General features: G+C 36.2%; 3 protein-coding genes across 13 annotated transcripts in view; 2 read left to right on the top strand and 1 right to left on the bottom strand.

The window, feature by feature from the left end:
* The window catches only part of LOC150100691 (kelch-like protein 10), a 36,864-nt gene that overhangs the window by 5,993 nt on the left and 8,903 nt on the right, over window positions 1-21,968 (top strand). For 3 of the 6 annotated variants that reach the window (XM_090401809.1, XM_090401811.1, XM_090401810.1), the window contains exons 2-6: window positions 433-910; window positions 2,890-3,059; window positions 4,907-5,015; window positions 7,298-7,630; window positions 14,361-14,548. In XM_090401809.1, the coding sequence (XP_090257935.1) occupies window positions 433-910; window positions 2,890-3,059; window positions 4,907-5,015; window positions 7,298-7,630; window positions 14,361-14,548 (1,278 nt within the window). Of the gene's footprint in view, window positions 1-432; window positions 911-2,889; window positions 3,060-4,906; window positions 5,016-7,297; window positions 7,631-14,360; window positions 14,669-17,899; window positions 18,164-21,968 lie in introns of those variants that run through there. The other 3 variants (XM_090401812.1, XM_090401808.1, XM_090401813.1) reach the window with 3 other exon arrangements.
* The window catches only part of LOC150100692 (AN1-type zinc finger protein 2A), a 316,183-nt gene that overhangs the window by 286,625 nt on the left and 7,590 nt on the right, over window positions 1-21,968 (bottom strand). The window lies entirely within an intron of this gene.
* The window catches only part of LOC150100690 (TBC1 domain family member 1-like), a 342,041-nt gene continuing 334,738 nt past the window's right edge, over window positions 14,666-21,968 (top strand). The window contains exon 1 of the mRNA XM_090401806.1: window positions 14,666-15,966. Coding sequence (XP_090257932.1) covers window positions 15,511-15,966 — 456 coding nt within the window. The 5' untranslated portion in view covers window positions 14,666-15,510. The remainder of the gene's footprint in view (window positions 15,967-21,968) is intronic.

The raw sequence follows: 21,968 nt of genomic DNA, 5'->3' as shown, positions 1-21,968 counted from the left end.
GAATATATTTATGTTGTCTTATAATTATTCTTCATAGTTCATTAATTATCCACATCAGTAATCTTAACCAATAAGATTGTTGATATTCGTAAAGAAAGCTTTACGACCGCTAGTGATTGTGTTTTAATTGGTCATTAAAACATAAATGGTTTTCTAAAATTACTCAGTGGAAGAAACAGAATTTTACTTTCATTTTTTAAATGCGACCGAAGAAATGGAGGGATGATTCTCTGTGATACTTGGTAAACAGAAGCAGGAATTTCCCCAAAAGCTGACATAAGAGTTTTTATCAGACAAGTAATAGAATATTATCCGCTGAATGATGAGATCACAATTAGATTGAAAATTTTGTCCTGGCGATTGAAGCTTTCTTTTAAAAAAAAACAAAAGTGGGAATTATACGCTTACAATGATTGCTAAATTATTTTTCAGATATTTGATGACTAATTTTGTAGAAGTGGCCCAACAAAGCGAAGAACTACTGGAGTTAAATTTACAAGATATCATTCCTATCTTTAGCTCCGAGAACTTGAATATTATCAAAGAAACAGTTATTTGGGAGGCCGTGATTCGATGGATTGAACACGATGTCGAAAACAGAAAGGTACACATTGTCCATTTATTGCATTGCATCCGCCTTGGTTTGTTAAGTGACGCTTACTTTATGGAGAGAGTTAAACAGCATCCTTTCGTAGCGCACAATGAGGCCTGCAAACCAATAATTATAGATACTCTGAAGTTTATGTATGACTTGAGAATAAGTCACTCACAAAGCACGGAAGTTGTTACTCCCGTATTGGCTCTCCCAAGAATACCACACGAAATCATGTTTGCGATTGGAGGCTGGAGCGCAGGTAGTCCCACGAGCATTATTGAGACGTATGACACAAGAGCTGACAGATGGATTATTGTAAGTAAAACAGCAATATATCTTAATTAACGTGTACGTATAAATCTAGGTATATTTTTTATTGTTTCTGTTGTTTTGTTTTTTTCCATTCTAAAAAAATGGCTAAATAACTACACCGAAATATGAATGAATTCTTTTCAACTCATTGCAACACAGGGAACACACAATAGTGGACTGGGTTTTTTATCCAGCAGCTATTTACTGGTTGCATTAATTTTAAATGAAAAAAAATTTCGATATGACATATATATTAGGGAGTAATAACAATTTTAACAAAGCAACTGTCATCATAACTTTTTCATCTGAAAAGCACCTTTCGGGTTTGAAAGAGACAAGTTATTTGGAGTCAACCAAGTCAAGTCCCCTTCATTGGCGACGTACCGAAATAACGGCACTTTGTGAAAGTTTCAAATCACTCAAACAAAATATATCTTCCGTCAGTATCTACCCAGTCTGTATTTACGATGTCTTTTTATTGTGAAGACCTGCATTCGAATACCATCAAGGATGAGAAGAAACTTTATAAAAGTTTTTTTTAATCGAAGATAAAATGGCCGGTGCTCCGAAGAAAAGAAAAAGTAGAATTGAAAACTAAAGATTACAGTATGGAACATTTCTGTTCCATACTGTAATCGTAACTAATGTGTAATCGTAAAGGCATATTTATGAAACCTAAATATAAATAGCCATATACTACTCGTATGTATAGTCAAAAAATTTCCAGAATAACCAGGACAACCCCAATGCAGTTAAAATAAAGAAATTTTTATTTTAAAATTGTAAAATTTGATATCGAGAAGTGTGACTGTATGTCTTATCTTTTGTGATTTCCACCCGCATTAGAAAATTACAGAAAACAGCATCTCCTCAAACTGGGAAATTCGATCACAGAAAGTTTAGAGATATCTTCAAAATTTGATTGAAGATATTGATTTTGAAGAAGAGATAAAACTAAAATCTCAAACAGTTTATTGGCTTTCCGGATTTAAAAGTGGAGGAATGTCTATTGATGTCGAATGTCAGGGACATCTGTTGAGCAAGAGGATGAAAATGTGCCACTGTTCAAGAACACTGTCCATGAAATCAGACTCAGCACATCCAGGAGGATGTACACCATTATACGGTGTATTTTCTACACCATATAACTCTCAACCTTTGCCTTTAAAGGTCAAGTTGACATTCGCCGGAATAAGAGGATCCGATGGTAATGTTTTTTTTTTTTTTAATCGACTTGTGGAAATTTATTATGGCAAGATAAATGGCATTATATTAAATTAAAGAAAAAATTATGGTCACTCCTCCTACAACTTAAAGGGAAGTAGTCATCACATTTAACGATCAATTAATATTACGGTTATTATTATTAATACAGTGGCTTCCGTCACAATATGTTTGTTTCCTTTCAAATAAATAGCATAAACTGACAAGCACGTATTTTCTCTCCTTTCACATTTGATGTTTCTTTGGTGTTCTCTTCTCCTAACTTCAAGCGAATGGCCTGTATGACCAATGTACAGAATATGTCACCGACATTTGATCTCGTAAACGCACGTATTTTGTCGGTGGATGGAAGACTTGAAGAGATCTCAGTACGGTTCTAAGTTGGTTGATTCAAGGGAAAGTGACTTTCTTATTATTCTGATTTTTTCCAAAAAGCAATCACAATATTCGATCCATCGTCCACTTCAGGTAGAGGCTATTTCTGATATATTTGAATTCTAAATCTAAAAATGGGTGTGGAGAAAAAGAATATACCATTGATCTGTCTTTCCATTTATTCCATGCTACTGTAACACTGCCTTGATATTAATTCTTCCTTTACAATGATGTGTCCTGTGTCTGAAAGTTTGTAAGGTATTCAAATTACGTCGTAAATTGTGTCTAAATATGAATTCTTAATCAAACTCCCATATATGATTGATTTAAAAGTACGGGTTTCAAAGTAAACTAAAAAAGATTTGACATCCCCAAAAATTTAGGTAGAACAAGTTGATCCAGCTGGACCACGTGCTTATCACAAGTGTGCGGTGATCGGTTTCGACATATACGTTATCGGTGGATTCGATGGTATGGAACAATTCAACAGCTGCCGCTGCTTTAATGCTGTCACGAAAGTGTGGAGAGAGATATCTCCTATGCACTGCCGCAGGTAATTAATATAGCTGTCGTCTTTTCTTTATATGAATCCCACCCAAGAAAGGTTATAAACCTATGGTATATTAGTATTAGTATCATCCGTGCGATGAAGGTAAGCATACAACAGACGCTGAAAGCTAGAAACCAAGCATGAAAACTTTTTCAAGTTACTTCTTGCTTATTCAAAGGAGTGGTGTCGTACTAGGCTCTAAATTCATCATAATCATCATCAAATCCTTCGTATGTATCTTCATGGACTATACAGGATACTTATTAGTTCTACATGTCCGCGCGGTTAGCCTAGTGGCTATGCGCTTCGCAACCATATGCCTGGGAAAGGAGTGTCTTGGGTTCGATTCCCGTGTACGACGCGAGTTTAAGGATCTTCCTCAGCCATAGCTAAGTTAGCCGGTCTTGGGCGTGGACAGCAGGGTTTTTTCCACCAGTTTATCTGTGGTTTTTCATCCCGCAAGCAGGCAAACTGAGTAGTAGTACTACTACATGAAAAAGATTAGATTAAATTTCTATTGACAGTTTTCCTCCAAGTTAATTTGTTATCTGCCAGGACTCCAATATTGTGAGATCTTATATTTCAGTCTTTTAAAGGCATCTCTAACGGCATCAATCCCTGATGATCTTGGGTCTCCTCTGAGTTTTTCTTTCTTGCTACTATCTCGTTATCAAACACCTCTTTTGCTAACCTTTCCTCTTCCATTTTGTTTTTTGAGAAACCACTGAGAGCAACTGAATGCAAGCAATGTCAAATTGCTTCCTAACATCTTTATTTTTAGTAAAATTCCACTATCCATATAAATTTAGTCAGCTGACTTCCTTCCATACCAGCTTTACTAATTCTGTTGTCTTTTTCCATATTTAATTTGCCCAACTTCACTAAAAATCGTACCCAAATAGTGAAATGTTTTACTTTTTTTTATGGGTTCACCATTCAGGATGCAGGCAATGCTCTCAATGTTCTATTTTCATAATCCTCTTTTTCACACGGCAGTGGTCTCTGGCTGATCTTATCTCTGACAAGATCTCTGTCCTGTCCTGAACAGAGATCTTGTCATGTTCTGCACACAGAAAAGAACAAGATCGCTGTTCCGATCGGTGTGCAGAAACAGAAATAAAGTACTTGATTTAAAAACCGGCATGTTATTAGAAGAAATAAGAATTTCAAAAATCTTTGATATCGCTAGTTTTTGCAAAGTACCTCAACAAGGTTTCCAGATAAGCCCAACACAAAACCTACAGGTGTTTGTTGTAAAGGACAGAATATCATTTTATATGAGTTTATAGTATTCTATCAAACAAAAAAGGGATATTATAAATCAGGCCATTTCAGGGTATTGAATGGAATAAAAAAAAAATATTTTGATGCTAGGAAAAATAATCAGAATTCTATTCCATTCTGTCTAAGTGCGATGTCTTTAAGGGAGAGAAGCGGTTTCTTAAGGACTTAACTGCTTTGAATTTATTATCCTTTGAATTACGCATTTGTATATTCATGATATTTTTCTGGTGTGCCTTTGTCCTGTTCATTTTTCATTTTTAAATTTCATTTTTTTCATTCGTCATTTTTTAAAATAGATAGCTTCTATCAATGTAACTAAATTGTCTATTCGTGTTGATTGTGAATTTGCTATTTTCATTAGACTTATCGCACAAGAGGAATCGCTGCAAGACGAAGTAAGGTTCATACATTAGTCGGTATAACTTATATCTTACAGGTCTCTATAATCTTTTAGTATACTAGAGACATTCATTATAAATATTTAAGACACATTAATTAATTAATTGAGAAAAACTATAAATAATAAAGAGTTCGTACTTTAGATTGAAATATTTTCTCTGATTCAGGTGTTATGTGAGTGTAGCAGTTGTGGATGAAATAGTGTATGCTATGGGTGGATATAATGGCAGCAATCGGCACAATACTGCAGAAAAATACGACCACAGGACCAATCAGGTATGAAGTCTAAGTCGTTGCTTAATACTTAAGATAATAAATAATACAACGTTTTTGATTATTTTTAAATTGTATTTTGCTTATTACACCTTTCATGAATTTTGCATGATTCTTATTTTAAATTCTTACACGATATTGTGAGTGGTAATTCCATCAGATTTTTACACTTCATTAATATGACAGTACTATCAGTAATCCACTACTGATACACTCTGTAATAAAAATAAAAAAAATCAGCTAACGCCTTTTATTCCAGTATATAGGGAGTAGGCGAAGCCGTTTTAGCCCTGTCTAACTTTTGGAGACCGAGTGGACGGTTCAATCTCCACTGGTAACCAATCAGAGACAGCTGGCCCAAGACTATCACTAATTAAGCAGCACGCAGTGAAGAGACGGCTCAACAAGTGCCGCCATCACGTGGTCCCTAACCCTAACACTCGTATTTAATGTCTAAAATAATGTGGGTTCTACGGTCGATTTTCTTGAGTTTACGGGACGAAAAACCCGAGTTTCCGGGAGAAAAGACCCGCTTGCCCGTGCCAAAGATCGACTAACTCGGGAACCGGTCGAAAAAAGGCTTAGAAAAATTTCTTCTAGTCGCCGACTAAATTCGAAACCAAGACGTCTTCCTTCATACAGTCAAGCGCCATGATGTGCAAACGCCACATCCACTGAGCTACACAGGCTTTCCGTAACCAGTAATTCATATCTTTCCACCCTCCTAGGAATATCCATGCACGTAGTGTTTTCACAATATCACGTGTGCGTTATTTTACGTTTTAGGTCTGTGTGTGTGTGTGTGTGTGTGTGTGTGTGTGTGTGTGTGTGTGTGTGTGTGTGTGTGTGTGTGTGTGTGTGTGTGTGTGTGTGTGTGTGTGTGTGTGTGTGTGTGTGTGTGTGTGTGTGTGTGTGTGTGTGTGTGTGTGTGTGTGTGTGTGTGTGTGTGTAAAAGAAAAACAGCTAATCTAAATCCTCTCCAACTAGTATAGCTTATAGGAACGCGATTGTGTCAACAGTAGAAATGTAAGGACAAAATTATAGCAATGATTGTGATATTTAATTTTATTAAAAATTAAAAGTAATGTGCAAAACAAAATTGATTCCACACGTATATTAATTGGAAAGGCTGGAGGCTGGAAGTATTCCTATTAATGACTTATCGCATCCAATTGTAAGAAGCTTGAATAAACTTCTTACAAATATATAATAAAAATGTAGATTTTTTTTTCTGCAGAGCAAGCAACAGTGAATGGAGCGATTGTAAGCTATAAGAACAAGGATACGAATAGTTTATACTAAGCACCAGTGTACAGTACTCGCTTTGAGTAGCTTCACTATCGTACATGAAGTCATTATTTAAGTTAAGGGATATGACATCACATATTGTTACATAGCCGAATAAGAAACTCAAACAGTTTCATGCCGAATATAAAAACTATATAAAGTTCGGTGAGTCCAAGCGTAATCAAATACCTGGATAGTGCAACACATAACCCATTTGGTAGTGCAACACTGAGGTAACTCATAGTAAGGGTGGAGAAAGCTTCGATCACTATTCTTGATATTTATCCATAATGTAAAAACCAGGTCCTAGTAGCTATATTACTCTTCTACATTATGAGAGAAGGTCACTACTCAGACCGGTTTCAACCTTTATTGAGGTCTCATCAGTGAGTAGGTAGACCTAGATAATACCAAGTTTGTAGCAAACAGAACAGAACTTACATACCCTACTATAAGAATTGCCAAGAAGGTGTCTTGGCAATGAGTTGCCTCAGTGTTGCACTACCAAATGGGTTATGTGTTGCACTATCCAGGTATTTGCTTACGCTTGGACTCGCAGAACTTTATATAGTTTCTATATTCGGCATGAAACAATATGGGATGTAATATCCCTTAACTTAAATAAGTTCACGTCGCCGAATTGAAGCCTTTGGCTCTTCATATAATTAGTACGTGAAGTCTTTCAGTTAAGCTTAGTTTGAATTTCGATGTTTTTGTATTGGTGCAAAAGGGATCATGGTTTCATGTTTGCTTTTGGGGAATTCTGGAAAAAAAAAAAGTATCAAAGCAGCGTTCATAGGTTACACGTACAGGATTATAAGCCCAGCCCATCCTTTTAAACTAGCCAGTCAAATCACGTATACTCTGCAGACAGATGAAAAAAAGAGAAGACATCTGCGCACAAGCATCTCATAAGATTATTTCTTTCATTCATTCTTATAAGTTAAAATGACAGTCGTTTCTAAGTTGACCATTGCTCTAATAGCATTTTCTTACAGTGGACCTTCATTGCACCCATGCATGCTCAGAGAAGTGATGCTTGTGCCACTACAATCAACCGACTGATCTTCATTACAGGAGGATTCAACGGTGTAGAATGTCTGAGTTCAGCTGAATATTACAACCCCGAAACAAATCAGTGGACTCTTATTGCTCCTATGAGATCTCGTCGTAGTGGCGTGTCTTGCATCAGTCATCATGGTTATGTGTACGCTTTAGGAGGTTTCAACGGTACCGCACGATTGAGCAGTGGGGAGAAATACGACCCTGTAAATAACAGCTGGAGTGTGATAGCGGAAATGATCAATCCCAGAAGTAACTTTGCCATTGAGGTGAGCATTAAAACACTGGCTGATTTTACTGTATCTATCCCAGGGATGCAAACTTTTTTTTGCACAACTTGGGTCAAAAACGAAGTTTGCCTTGAAATCGCTAGTTTATAAACCCAGAAAAAATATCAAAACTTAAAAAAATCACATATGCGAATCGTTATTTCTGGTAACATGATTTCTAAATAAATAATAAAGTTAATATCTAGTGATTCCACTTTTAAATTAATGATTAATATAAGATAAATGTGCCTTTTATCTTATATTTTCTTGGCCTTTTAAACTAATGCTGAGTTAGTATGAGAAGTGGGACGAGGATTTCCACTTAGGAACTCGGATATCTGTAATCCCGACCGATATACACATGCAACTGATAGATATAATCCCCTCGCCTCACAGACAAGCGTATTATATCTGCTTCTGCATTAATTCTAACTAATTTCAGCTACAGCTATTATTATTATTATTTCCCTCAAACAGTTGGCAAACAACTTTAATCAGCACTTCGCGAATTTTGTCCAAAAACTGCAAGAAACATTCTCTCCTCACACAAAGAAATATTCTTCACTAGGATCACGAGCAACCCAGTCAATGTGGTTCCCCACAGTAACAAAAGAAGAACTGTCACATGCAATTCAACAAATTAACCCTAACACAGGACCGGGAATAGATGGAATCAGACCAAAAGACATAAAAAAACATTCAACTAAGCTATGTCCAGTTATACTAAAACTGTTAAATAAAATCTTCGAAACGGGGCACATACCTGAAACACTAAAGACTGCATTAGTTCCCTCCCATACATAAACATGGAAAACGAAACATTATAAGTAATTACAGACCCATCGCCACATTGTCTGTAATCAACCAAATCATAGAGTGCATTGTGAATTGCAAACTCTCCACATACGTTGAAAAATTTCAAATCATCCCCAAAATACAATATGGCTTTCAAAAAATAAAAAATAAAATAAAATAAGGGACCAGCAACAATCCTGGAAAATTTCACAGACCTAATAAACGCTGCATTAGATAAAAAAAAAAAGAATAGTATTAGTCGTTTTTATTGACCTAACAAAGTTATTCCCCACAGTAACAAAAGAAGAACTGTCACATGCAATTCAACAAATTAACCCTAACACAGGACCGGGAATAGATGGAATCAGACCAAAAGACATAAAAAAACATTCAACTAAGCTATGTCCAGTTATACTAAAACTGTTAAATAAAATCTTCGAAACGGGGCACATACCTGAAACACTAAAGACTGCATTAGTTCCCTCCCATACATAAACATGGAAAACGAAACATTATAAGTAATTACAGACCCATCGCCACATTGTCTGTAATCAACCAAATCATAGAGTGCATTGTGAATTGCAAACTCTCCACATACGTTGAAAAATTTCAAATCATCCCCAAAATACAATATGGCTTTCAAAAAATAAAAAATAAAATAAAATAAGGGACCAGCAACAATCCTGGAAAATTTCACAGACCTAATAAACGCTGCATTAGATAAAAAAAAAAAGAATAGTATTAGTCGTTTTTATTGACCTAACAAAAGTGTTTGCAACACACACTAACACAAAAAACCTTGTTGGACAAACTAACACATATCGGAATCGGACGTCATCTACTCCAGTGGTTCAAAGCATATATGAAACTGTTCTATCTCCCACTCTGTTTAACATATACACACACGATATTAGCCATCTTCTCCTAAAAAGTAATATCTTTCAATATGCAGAGGACACGGCGATAATATCTATTCATAACAACGCAAATATTGCTTACACAAATATGCAACACGACATCAACCAAATCACTAACTGGCTAACTGAAAACGCATATATATAAACCCTGAAAAAACAAAGCTAATGATATTCAAACCTCCCCCCCCCCAGAATCCTATCCACAGAAATTAAATATCTTACTATCCGACATCCATCCTCCTATACACAAAGCACCGATCCTAAAACCACAACCATCACAAAGGCAAAAACAACACGTTATCTCGGACTCACTTCAATGCTGATCAAAGCTGGAATAGCCATACAAACTACCTACACAACAAACTCAGGATAACAGCAAGCAAACTGTATCGATTAAAAAACATTGCTCCCACACACATAAAAATACTAATCTATAAAGCATTATACAAAAACATTTTAAGATACGCAATTACATCATGCGCATTCTGCGCAGACTACAAACTTAAACAGATTACAATTGTTGCAAAATAATATGGTAAAACTGATATTCTGAGAACAAAGAGAACAGCCCACACTTATACGAGTAGCAAGAGCAGAACGCAAATTATTTAAGGTGAAACACTTATGACACTACACAGTCATGCTAAAATATTACTTCATTCCTGCCTAGAGTAACCAGAACAACATATCAGATAACAATAACCACAGAAGGAATAGTCAACAAACTACATAACATGTAAGCATAATAATCACTACAGAAAAGCCACCTGAAACTGCTACATACCTGACATGATAAACAGACTGCAATTCGACGATAGAAACCTAGGGACCTACAGAGAGCTGAAACATGCGCTAAATAGATATTATAGCGAGATTGAAAATTCGTGGGAAATTACACACACACGCACGCACGCGCGCGTACACACACACACACACACACACACACACACACACACACACACACACACACACACACACACACACACACACACACACACACACACACACACACACACACACACACACACACACACACACACACACACACACACACACACACACACACACACACACACACACACACACACACACACACACACACACACACACACACACACACACACACACACACACACACACACACACACACACACACACACACACACACACACACACACACACACACACACACACACACACACACACACACACACACACACACACACACACACACACACACACACACACACACACACACACACACACACACACACACACACACACACACACACACACACACACACACACACACACACACACACACACACACACACACACACACACACACACACACACACACACACACACACACACACACACACACACACACACACACACACACACACACACACACACACACACACACACACACACACACACACACACACACACACACACACACACACACACACACACACACACACACACACACACACACACACACACACACACACACACACACACACACACACACACACACACACACACACACACACACACACACACACACACACACACACACACACACACACACACACACACACACACACACACACACACACACACACACACACACACACACACACACACACACACACACACACACACACACACACACACACACACACACACACACACACACACACACACACACACACACACACACACACACACACACACACACACACACACACACACACACACACACACACACACACACACACACACACACACACACACACACACACACACACACACACACACACACACACACACACACACACACACACACACACACACACACACACACACACACACACACACACACACACACACACACACACACACACACACACACACACACACACACACACACACACACACACACACACACACACACACACACACACACACACACACACACACACACACACACACACACACACACACACACACACACACACACACACACACACACACACACACACACACACACACACACACACACACACACACACACACACACACACACACACACACACACACACACACACACACACACACACACACACACACACACACACACACACACACACACACACACACACACACACACACACACACACACACACACACACACACACACACACACACACACACACACACACACACACACACACACACACACACACACACACACACACACACACACACACACACACACACACACACACACACACACACACACACACACACACACACACACACACACACACACACACACACACACACACACACACACACACACACACACACACACACACACACACACACACACACACACACACACACACACACACACACACACACACACACACACACACACACACACACACACACACACACACACACACACACACACACACACACACACACACACACACACACACACACACACACACACACACACACACACACACACACACACACACACACACACACACACACACACACACTTATAACGAATCCCTCTCAAACATCATTACCAGGACACAAACATACCATATCCAAATCCAACACCCCCTTTCAAAAAAGTTAAACCGTGTGCTCAATCAGTCGTAGGCATGGGCACGTTTATTCGTCTATACACGTTAACCGAGAAAAAAGTATATATATGTATATATATAACTGGCTCACGACGGGTACTGATATGAAACCACTGCCAGCTATTATCTTCCTCAGATAAGCTCTGCAGAAGCTTCGAGGAAGAAAGCAGAAATGCCACCCAAACAAACAAAGATGTTTCTTAGTGAAAAGCAATGGCGTTAATAACAAGAATTGCCAAAATTCATACTTTACACTTCTACAATCTGTATAAACTACATGCACAACGCGTTCAAAAAGTAACCACAGTCCGAGATTGACTGACTCAGTTATATAAAATGCTACATACGGTACGAGTATTTTAGATTATTATTATTACGGGACACTTCCAAGTTGTTCAAGGACTCATCGCGGGAGGGCCTACTATTGGACTATTTAATTCTGCAACTACGACCACATCTCACCACCTCCACTACTCAATCCTGTTGTTTAATAATAATAATCACTGTGAGATAGACTTTGAAAGTTCATTTTCGAATAGGTTACTGGAGAAAAATGAATTAATTCTGAGTCACATCAATACATTCTTTTAGTTTTTTTCTCTAGAGATTACGTAAAGGATAAAGTGTGCACATTAAAAATGATTTGTTTACATGAATTAAAAGACATTACAGATGCTATGGTTTTTTTTTACTTTGAAAATTGATTGCATAGCGCGAGCTAAGGTACGGACTGAAGTGTGCAATTCGTATTAAACTTGTTTATCCCAAATAATAATAAAAAATTTAAAGAAAATAAAAAATCCATTGCACTCTGCACTGTTTTTTATTCATATTATTAATATCAATAAAAATGACAGTAATAATATTTTACGAATACATCTTATTATATTTTTTAATATTTTATAAATATTTTCATTTAAAATATTGCCTTTTTTTTCTATGTGTAGAAGAATGCCGACTATTGATGTTCAAAAGAAACAATGAACATTTATAAACACCAATTACAATGCACTTATGTTATGTAATAATTTCAAAACTATAAAATATCAGTAATGTATTTATTTTATATAAACGAATTACATTATTTACAGTATATGATTATTACTTCTCAGGATTTTGATATGTGAATGCATTCCAAATATAAATTATACAATTTATATAACTTATAATATTTTTTATTAATAAACAAAAGGGTGCTTATGTCGCCATGTGGAAATGGCTTCTTATAACGCGACCTCCAGAAGAAATAAAAAAGTCGGATAAAAAATTCATTTCTTAGGTCTTTTAACGTCTTTACTTCGTTTTCACATCTTAATTTTGCTTTTAAGTTTGCTTTATATTTTTAGCTATTTTAATTCCCATTTTATAATCTTCATCTTAATCGTTCGCAATAATATATTAATTATTTCCATTATTCCATGGTTTTTGTATATTTTCAACTCCGATGTGTATTTTTATTTCAACTTCATATTTTAACAAATCTCAAATATATCTTAACCGCCAGAGAAACTATTAAAAATTAATCTCCAGAGTTTTGCTGCTTCCAGATGAGTTAATACCGCAAAATTAGGCTGATGATATTGCACTATTATTCGTATTAGTGTGTGATTTTTTTTCCCAAAAAGACCTAGAGTAATTATAGCCAAAAACAGTTCATTACTCTAGGGAGCTCCATATTACGAGCTACATAAGAGACAAGCTCAAAACTACCGAATAAATATAAAGAGGTTTTGTCAAAACTCTTTAAATCGCTTAAATCCAGTCAAAGAGAGGGATGGATCCCTCTTTATTGTGGAATGTTAATAATGATTATTTTAACATTCACGTTAAGAATTTATTTCGCAAGTTGAATAGCAAATTTTATATATATATTTGTGTTCATTTCAATGTGGTACACCATAATCACATTGTAGGTGTGAAAAGTGCAAAACTCTGATGATTACTTGCTTTTTCTCTCCCTTAACTATTGCCAAGTGTAAAGCTAACCATGCAAAAAAAAAAAAAAAAAACTTGCACAACTAAAAATAGGACAATAAATAAATTATTACCAAAATAATAATAATAATAATAAAATTAGCCTTTATTATTTGATAAATAAGATCCAAATAAGTCAAATAAAATAAAAAATAATAATAAATTAGATTTTACGTTTGAGATTCTAGAAAAACTCCTTCACAATTTATTTTAAAATATACATAAAAATATTATTAGTGATTAAAGTAGTGAAATTCAGTATCCGTTCCTAGAAATTAACTTATGTATGCACACAGCATGTTTTGTGTATTTTCATATCATTCAACTCTGTCCTCCCTAATCGATATTATATAACTTTTATTTATTTATCTGCACTAGATCATAGACGACATGATCTTCGTAATTGGAGGATTCAATGGAACAACTACCATCTATCACGTAGAATGTTATGATGCTGAATATAATGATTGGTACGAAGCCACGGATATGAATATTGTCCGCTCAGCAGTCGCCGCATGTGTCATACCAGCACTTCCTAACGTTCGTGATTATGTTCATAAAAACAGGTATCGTCTGATGGAGGAAAAAAGGCAAAAACTTCTTCGGATAGGGCAATTATATCATGATCGCAGTGTTAACAATGATGATCCAATTACATAGCTGAAATATAAATTACGCGAATATGACTCTTGTAGCAATGTTTTCACAACTATATTCATTATTTGCTTATGCTAAAATTGCCAATACAAAAGTACAAATATACATTTAAAAAAATTTAATTAATTTCAGCTATTTTGTTTCTAACATTTAAATATTTATGAGATTTTAAAAACGGAGTACGGGTCGAATTAGTAAGTAAACTGAATACAATATAGTTTGTTGTTTTTGAAAAAAAAAAAAAAAAAAAAACTGATGCTACAATCACAATTACAGAGTTAAACAAAGACTCCAAGTGAATATTTAAAAAAAAAAAAATTTTTTTTAAATTACGCGACATTCCTTTCTGCTTATTTTTCTTATGAAGCTTGGGCTGCATCCAAGTACGGGCTCACTGCGGAGTCGGAAACAGCTGTCTTTTACACAACACACGAGCGCTACCTACAAGTATCATTGAAATGGTTGAGGTTATGCCACTTGGCGGCGTTGTTGTTGCGCGCAATCAGCTGTGTGGCGTTTTGGAGATCGGTTTCTGTGAGTACGTTGGCTTGTGACTCCGGTTTCTCTGTTGGATGCACAGATGGAAGTTTATATCGGAGACTGCTGCCTCCAGCGGTGATGTTATCACTACAAGGTTGTTCGCTATACCTTCTTCTGTAATAATGGATAACGCTATCGTTTGCTGACAAGCAGCAGCAGCGCAGAAGCAAGGCGTCGTGCTGTCTGAATAGAAGTGAGCTGCCATGAACATTGAAGTACATCTTGCTGTATGATTAGTACTACTCAGAAAGAGAGCTGTTCTCGTTACGAATAGGCTTGCAGTCTGTACGTATTAGGTCTTCACGATAGAGAAAAATTATTTAGTGTGAAAATGATTCATCACGCACCTGACCCTAAAAGCGACCGCTCTGTCAGCGGAGAGGCTGGTAGTGTAAGAGTCTCTGGTGACGACAAAATGAGACATGACATCAACCCATCTTTCTCTCCGCAGAAAACAATAAGCAGGCTTCAACGAACATTTATAGTGAAATACTATGGACGTTCCTTAGTGGAGCGATGGCATACTCAACCGATGCTGCCATGGATTGTAGCAGAAGTGAAACGTCTCGGTACCCCCCGGGCGCATAATGTGTTCTTAACTGTTACCGACGATTGTCTGCAAGCTGTAAATGTGAAGAATGGTCGTCAAGTGTTTGATCATAAACTTCTTACCATATCAAAATTTGCCCAGCCGGCTCTTGACCGGAAGTGGTTTACGTACGTCACACGAGATAACGTCACTGATATATGTCTATGTCACGTCTTCCAGGCTGCCGGAGAAGACACGGTAAGTCGCCGACGACTACGAGTTGTCGATAGTTTCTAACAATAACGCAGTTATTTATTCCTTATTTCAGTTACACTTGCACTTATTAAATAAATCTATTTTAAAATAAAAAAAAATCATGAGCATATACAGCAAATACATAAGATATATAGAACAGGAGTTTCTCATACAACTTTATTTTGGTGCATTATATATTGCAGATTTGAATGATGCCAACACCGACAAACGAGTCATCACTTAAAGACGAGGCATAAAGAACTATAAAGTAGTTTTGTATAGATGTTGTCGTCTATAAGTGATGGCGAAAGCAACGAAATGAAACTGCTTAGCGTTTTATTTCTTATCGCTCAAATGACACAAGGATGATTGCCACGAAAAGGAAAAAATTAAGGTAACGAGTACAAGTCCAGTAATAAATAGTAGTGGCTATAACGGATGAAAAATATAGCTAAAAAAAAAATAGGTAGTTTCGTTTCTAAATGGAAAACGCGCCATATGGCTTATTTCCTTGTACAACAAAGACTGTATTATTGTTAACTATTCACAACTTCAATTAAGCAGTGAAGCTTTTTACACGCGTTGATATTTTTGACATAAAGGAAACCTTAAGCTTGCAGAAGTGATTATCATATTTTCATTAGTTATGTTATTTTATGATAATCGCATCCCACCCATACACGCTAGCAAATTAATACCATGGATAGACTTAGATAATCCTGATAACTTGCCCTGGAAATGTCATTTCGTAATAATCCATGCCAGAGTGGGGTTTGAATCCACAGCTTGCTAACCGCAGAGAAGCTACCCACTCAGGCTAATACTTTATGTGAATCCATTTTAAGTATATCCATGCTTGATTATCATTTATCTTGCATAAATGGGCAGTACTAACAGAATACAGCGTTATATAGGACTGATCCCCTCCCCTTACACACACACACACACACACACACACACACACACACACACACACACACACACACTCTTTCGCAGGATCTTAGTCCGACTGAGTACCTTTCGAATGTGTGTGAAACTAAATGCTCCTGACAGCGACCGACGCCAAGAAATCTAACAGAAATTAATCATGCGGAGTGTTTCCGGAAGTGTGTGTGTGAGGTGGATGTCTACTCCACACACTTTTCGGATAGGGATAGACAGTCTATGCTTATCAGCGAAATCTTGGCATATTCTATCAGTAGAGATTCTTTTCCGTTCATCCACTCATTTTTATGAAACCCAGTCTTTTCAGTTTTGCGCTTGCGCATAGCATTGCTCCTCATCAGTCAATGCTATTCACACACTTTCATGGCAGAGTGGAATTTTTCATTCTCCACTTCTTGATAATTAGTAACTTCATTGTTTATTTGTGAACCTTTTCACAACTAGATGGTCATAAAGCCTAATTTTCTTCAATTTATATACGTTCTGGGTCTGAAGTTAAAAAAAAAGTTTATGTAATTATCACATTTCTTAATCCATAAATTTGGTGATAAATACTGATATGTAATCAGTCCAAATTCCTCAACTTCTTTGTTAACGGAGATCTACGTTTGAATGATGACTCGAATATAAAGATTTGATAACTGACAATTGATACGTAGCTCACGACACAAAATTCGCCTACGCCCTGCGCTTTCTCATGATATTTGGCTAAAATTAACTATGAAAGCAATTATCTAAAAGCTGCCCTAAACTGATTAAACGGAAAACCATCTCGTTCAATATGTGATAAAAAGTCTCTCTCTCTCTCTCTCTCTCTCTCTCTATATATATATATATATATATATATATATATATATATTATAAATTAATCACTTGAATGAGTATTATACGAGTACTGTCTAACATTACTTTATATTAGGATTATTAATATCACAATTTATTTGAAACTTTGCTAATGCTATTCTGGTAATTGATTAAAATTTCTTTTCAGCTATTAATATGGCCCATTCTTAAGTTACAGGCTATTCATATACGTATTCGTACATGCATTATCATTCATTCATACATTGATGATAAAAACTTCTGCGAATCACAAATATTGCTGTGACTGCTAGTGCATTTGGTTTCTATGGAGAAACTTCTTTGGATAACCAGTGGTGTGCAATTAATATTTATATTTCGTGACCTATCCCCCATTATGGTTAGCGATTAACGAAAGCATAAAAATGTTTTCGAGTAAATTATACGTAATTATTTTTTTATCATTATATATTTATTTTCTGTAAATGAAAGTAACAATTGTAGCGGTATTATGTAAGACTGTCTCAGCGTTTTTATTTTAAATATATTTATATAAAAATAAATTCTATTTTTTTTTTTCATTCCTTCCTTCCTATGTAGCACGCATCGTTTGCTTATTCCATAAACTTGGATTCGACACTCGCCTGTTACTGTTTCTCATTTGGGTCGATATGGTGGGCATTCATTAAAACTCAAGGGAAAAAAAACTCTAGAATAGTGGGGGGGGGGACGCTATGAAAGAAAAATAAAATGGGTGTCAAACTTACACGTTACATTAACAGTTCTTCGCGCACATCTACGAGAGGAATTTTTAAAAAAATACATTAAATTAGTGTGCTTCGAGCCGCAACCTGCTATGATATGTTTTGCTCTCTACATCATAATAGGTAGGGGGAAGGGTTAAGAAACTGAAAGGTCTGCAAATTAACAGGAAGCTAATTTAAGATAGTTAATTAGATAATGGGCCAGATATATATAAATAAATTGGTGATGAGCCACCAAGCTAAAGTTGGGCCAACAACCGATGCACATGACTGATTTTTTTCTTTGTTGTAACTATAATTAATTTAGTGAGATTCATTTATCTCAAAATAATGTCTATACGTTTTTTTTTATATTTTTAATAAAGAAAATCAATTATTTTTGCTTTTCTAATTGTGCTATATTGTATTATCATTGCTAATTCATGTAAACTTAAGGATATTTATGGAATTCATATTTAAGTTTAAAATTCTTGCAGAAAAACAGTCCTTAAATATTCATTAGTATTCTGAGGGGGGTGAACTGAAATGGGAGGGGGAATAGATGGGCTGTCATACTTCCGCAAACAAACAACCCTGCCTGCGTAAACTGACAATTGCTTTTGTTTGTGTAGCAATTATAAAGTATTACCAAGGGCCAAAGACTGTGAGACTCAAACAAAAAAGCACATAACCATCTCGTAAAGTTTTTCCGAGAAAGATGGTCGCGAAGGAAATCAAATGGGAACGGTAAAAATAACAGATTTCGCACTACTGAGATATTCAAATAATATCTGTCAGAAAGCTGGCTTGCCGGAGGGCATTGCATATTAGGTATGGAAGCGCACCAAGCATTTTGAAAGGATTATTTAATTATATATTAAGGATTATTAGGATTATTTGTCTGGTACCACTTTACTTATGAGGGATCCTAAAGCGACGTGGAAAAAAAAATAAAAAAAATTGTGTCCTAAAGCGACGTGGAAAAAAAATAAAAAAAATTGTGTCCAAAGGAGGAATCCCTATTTATCTATCGTTCTCCCCCACCCAAGGGGGTAAGTTTCCAACCTTTCGTGGAAACGTCGCACACAACGTACGGTCCACTGACGGTACCAACCTTCCATGGATCGTATTAGCTTTCGTTCTGGGTCTTCTAATTTCATAACACTGCTTCTCAAACTACTCCATCGTGGACCAAAGCAAATATCTTCCTATTAAATCAAATGCTTCCCACTTAATGTCGCTCTTAATCGTTCATCAGTGAGAGATTGGAACAACCAAAACTCTCCGGATGGGGCGTGTTCAGTTATATTAGATTGCATGTGGAACAGAGCGGAATGAGCACAATAGCATTTAAGCCACATTTCAGGATATAAATTTGCTCGTCTTGCAAATAATGTAATTGTACTAAGCTACACTGAATGTGTATTTATAAGATTTTGAAAAAAGAAAAAAAATCAAAAGTTCTGGATAAATCCCATATTTATCACCGTGCATAAAGAAAATGACTTCGTGATATATATATATATATATATATATTAGAATTTTTTTTTCTGTTCACCAGGAGGGATTTTATTCGAGTAGAAAAGTATGTTGCATTACTCTTTTCATAATGTGTCCTATTAATAAGATTTCTGGTTTTTAATTAATTCGAACTCCGGTTACCGAAAGAAGTAACGTCACTAGAAGATAACGCATGTGTCGCTTTTCACACTTGTAAGCCTTTAACTATTTTCAAAACCCTCTTTATTTTCTTGTGACGGCGACGAGCTCCATCGGAACTGTGCAATCGATATTGGCAAAGTGCAAATGACGCGCGAATGGTTCACTGCAAGCAGTTATCTAGGTTGACAAGAGAAATAAAACACTGCACTGGTTTTAATATTGCCATATAAAGAAAACAGTGACCCTCACAAAATCTTAGTGGCGTAAGGGATAAGCATATGATTGCAAGTGAATTTTAATTCATTTTAAATAAATTCGATTTTAAGTTAATTTTAAGTCTATTATTACTGTCCAATGATAATTCGCTAACTACAAATAGTCTTTAGTGATTTGCGTGTGTTAGAAAGCGGTTTACTTTTTTCTCAGCTATTATTAGCAACAAGCGGGCCACGTCATAATAATTTTATTATATGTAACTTATTTTCAGCATGCTGAAAAGAAATAAAATAATAATAATAATAAAAACTTGAACGGTTTCAATTGTGGATGGCAACGAATTATATTGGGTCTCTCGCTCAGCTTTGTATATATCAATTTATCAATCTTTCTTTCTTTGTCGATCTTTGTTAGCTAAAGATGTACAAGGTAGACAACTGAATGTTAGAAATACTAACAACTTATTATTTCTGTAACAAATATTAAGACACAGCCTTCACGAGGGCAATAACCAATACAACTTATATCCTGGAGGGGGAGGGGAATAATAATTCAGATTCAAAATCCAGATGACGACCACTCCAATAACATGGATAACAAAGGTTGGTTGCTACGTAAGCTTAAAGAGATATCCCTGCATGCTGACCTCTTCAAAAGAAATTAACTACTTCTTTTACTACCAATCTGAATGAAATACCAATAAGATCCATTCTTGCCCTGTAACAAGGCTTTCGACAACGCCCTTTCGTTGAAAAGACCTGGGTTCGAATCTCGTCTAGATTCTTCGCATCCTAGACGAGATTCGAACTCAAGTCTTTTCAAAGAAAGGGCGTTCCCACGTTTGAAACACAATGTAATATCCTATAATACCATGGAAGGAATAAGAATAAAGGTAGAAAGAAAGAAATTTGATCAGCTGGAAATAGCAGTCACGTATCTTAGCACCTACGGTTAACCTATTTTGGTAAAGGTTAATTTTTAGTTAGTTTAATTCAATTCAATTTACAATAAGCAAAAAATAACAGATATTCGTTTATGTCGCTCTTGAAGGAAGATTTGGATATAAATAAACTGCTTCTGTCTCATGTTGAATTCTTCAGCGATCGTAGGAGCAGTCATTCCTCGATTAATTACACCGATGTGTGCCAGGTGCAGCAGTTTGTTCTGAAGCACTAGCAGGTTTTTTTTATTGATATTAGTTTTTTGTGGTCGCTGTTAGGCCATGCCAAACTTAAATGTCGTCTTCATTGGCATACCAACAAACGCAGCTGCTGCCTATAAAAATGAATGTAATGCAGTCGACCACCAAAGGATTATGTTAGTTGCTATCATCAGCCTTCATACGGTTGTATTGATGTTCTCTTGATGATGTAGGCTATGACTTACTTCATTGAGGTCTATTAGAAATAGATCAAATTTTCGAGTGTTCTGTTCAATAATTGTATATTATGAGGTTACTGCGTTCAGATATAGCGATCCCTAATGGTATTTTAGGATTACCCAGGGGAACGATGCCACGTTGTTCGAAAATGCGCCTAAAAATCAAATAAAAGTGTCCTGCTGCAAGAAAATAGGTTTTTTAACCATTTATTCGGACTAGTTGGCCTATTCTTTAAATAGGTTCAAAATAACAATGTT

This window comes from Typopeltis vanoorti, chromosome 12 (genome assembly GCF_054136105.1).
Source record: "Typopeltis vanoorti isolate ZY-2024b chromosome 12, IOZ_Tvanoo_1.0, whole genome shotgun sequence".
Lineage (NCBI taxonomy): Eukaryota > Metazoa > Arthropoda > Arachnida > Uropygi > Thelyphonidae > Typopeltis > Typopeltis vanoorti.
Note: the sequence above shows the minus strand (reverse complement) of the source record. Positions and strands in the feature narration are given on the sequence as shown.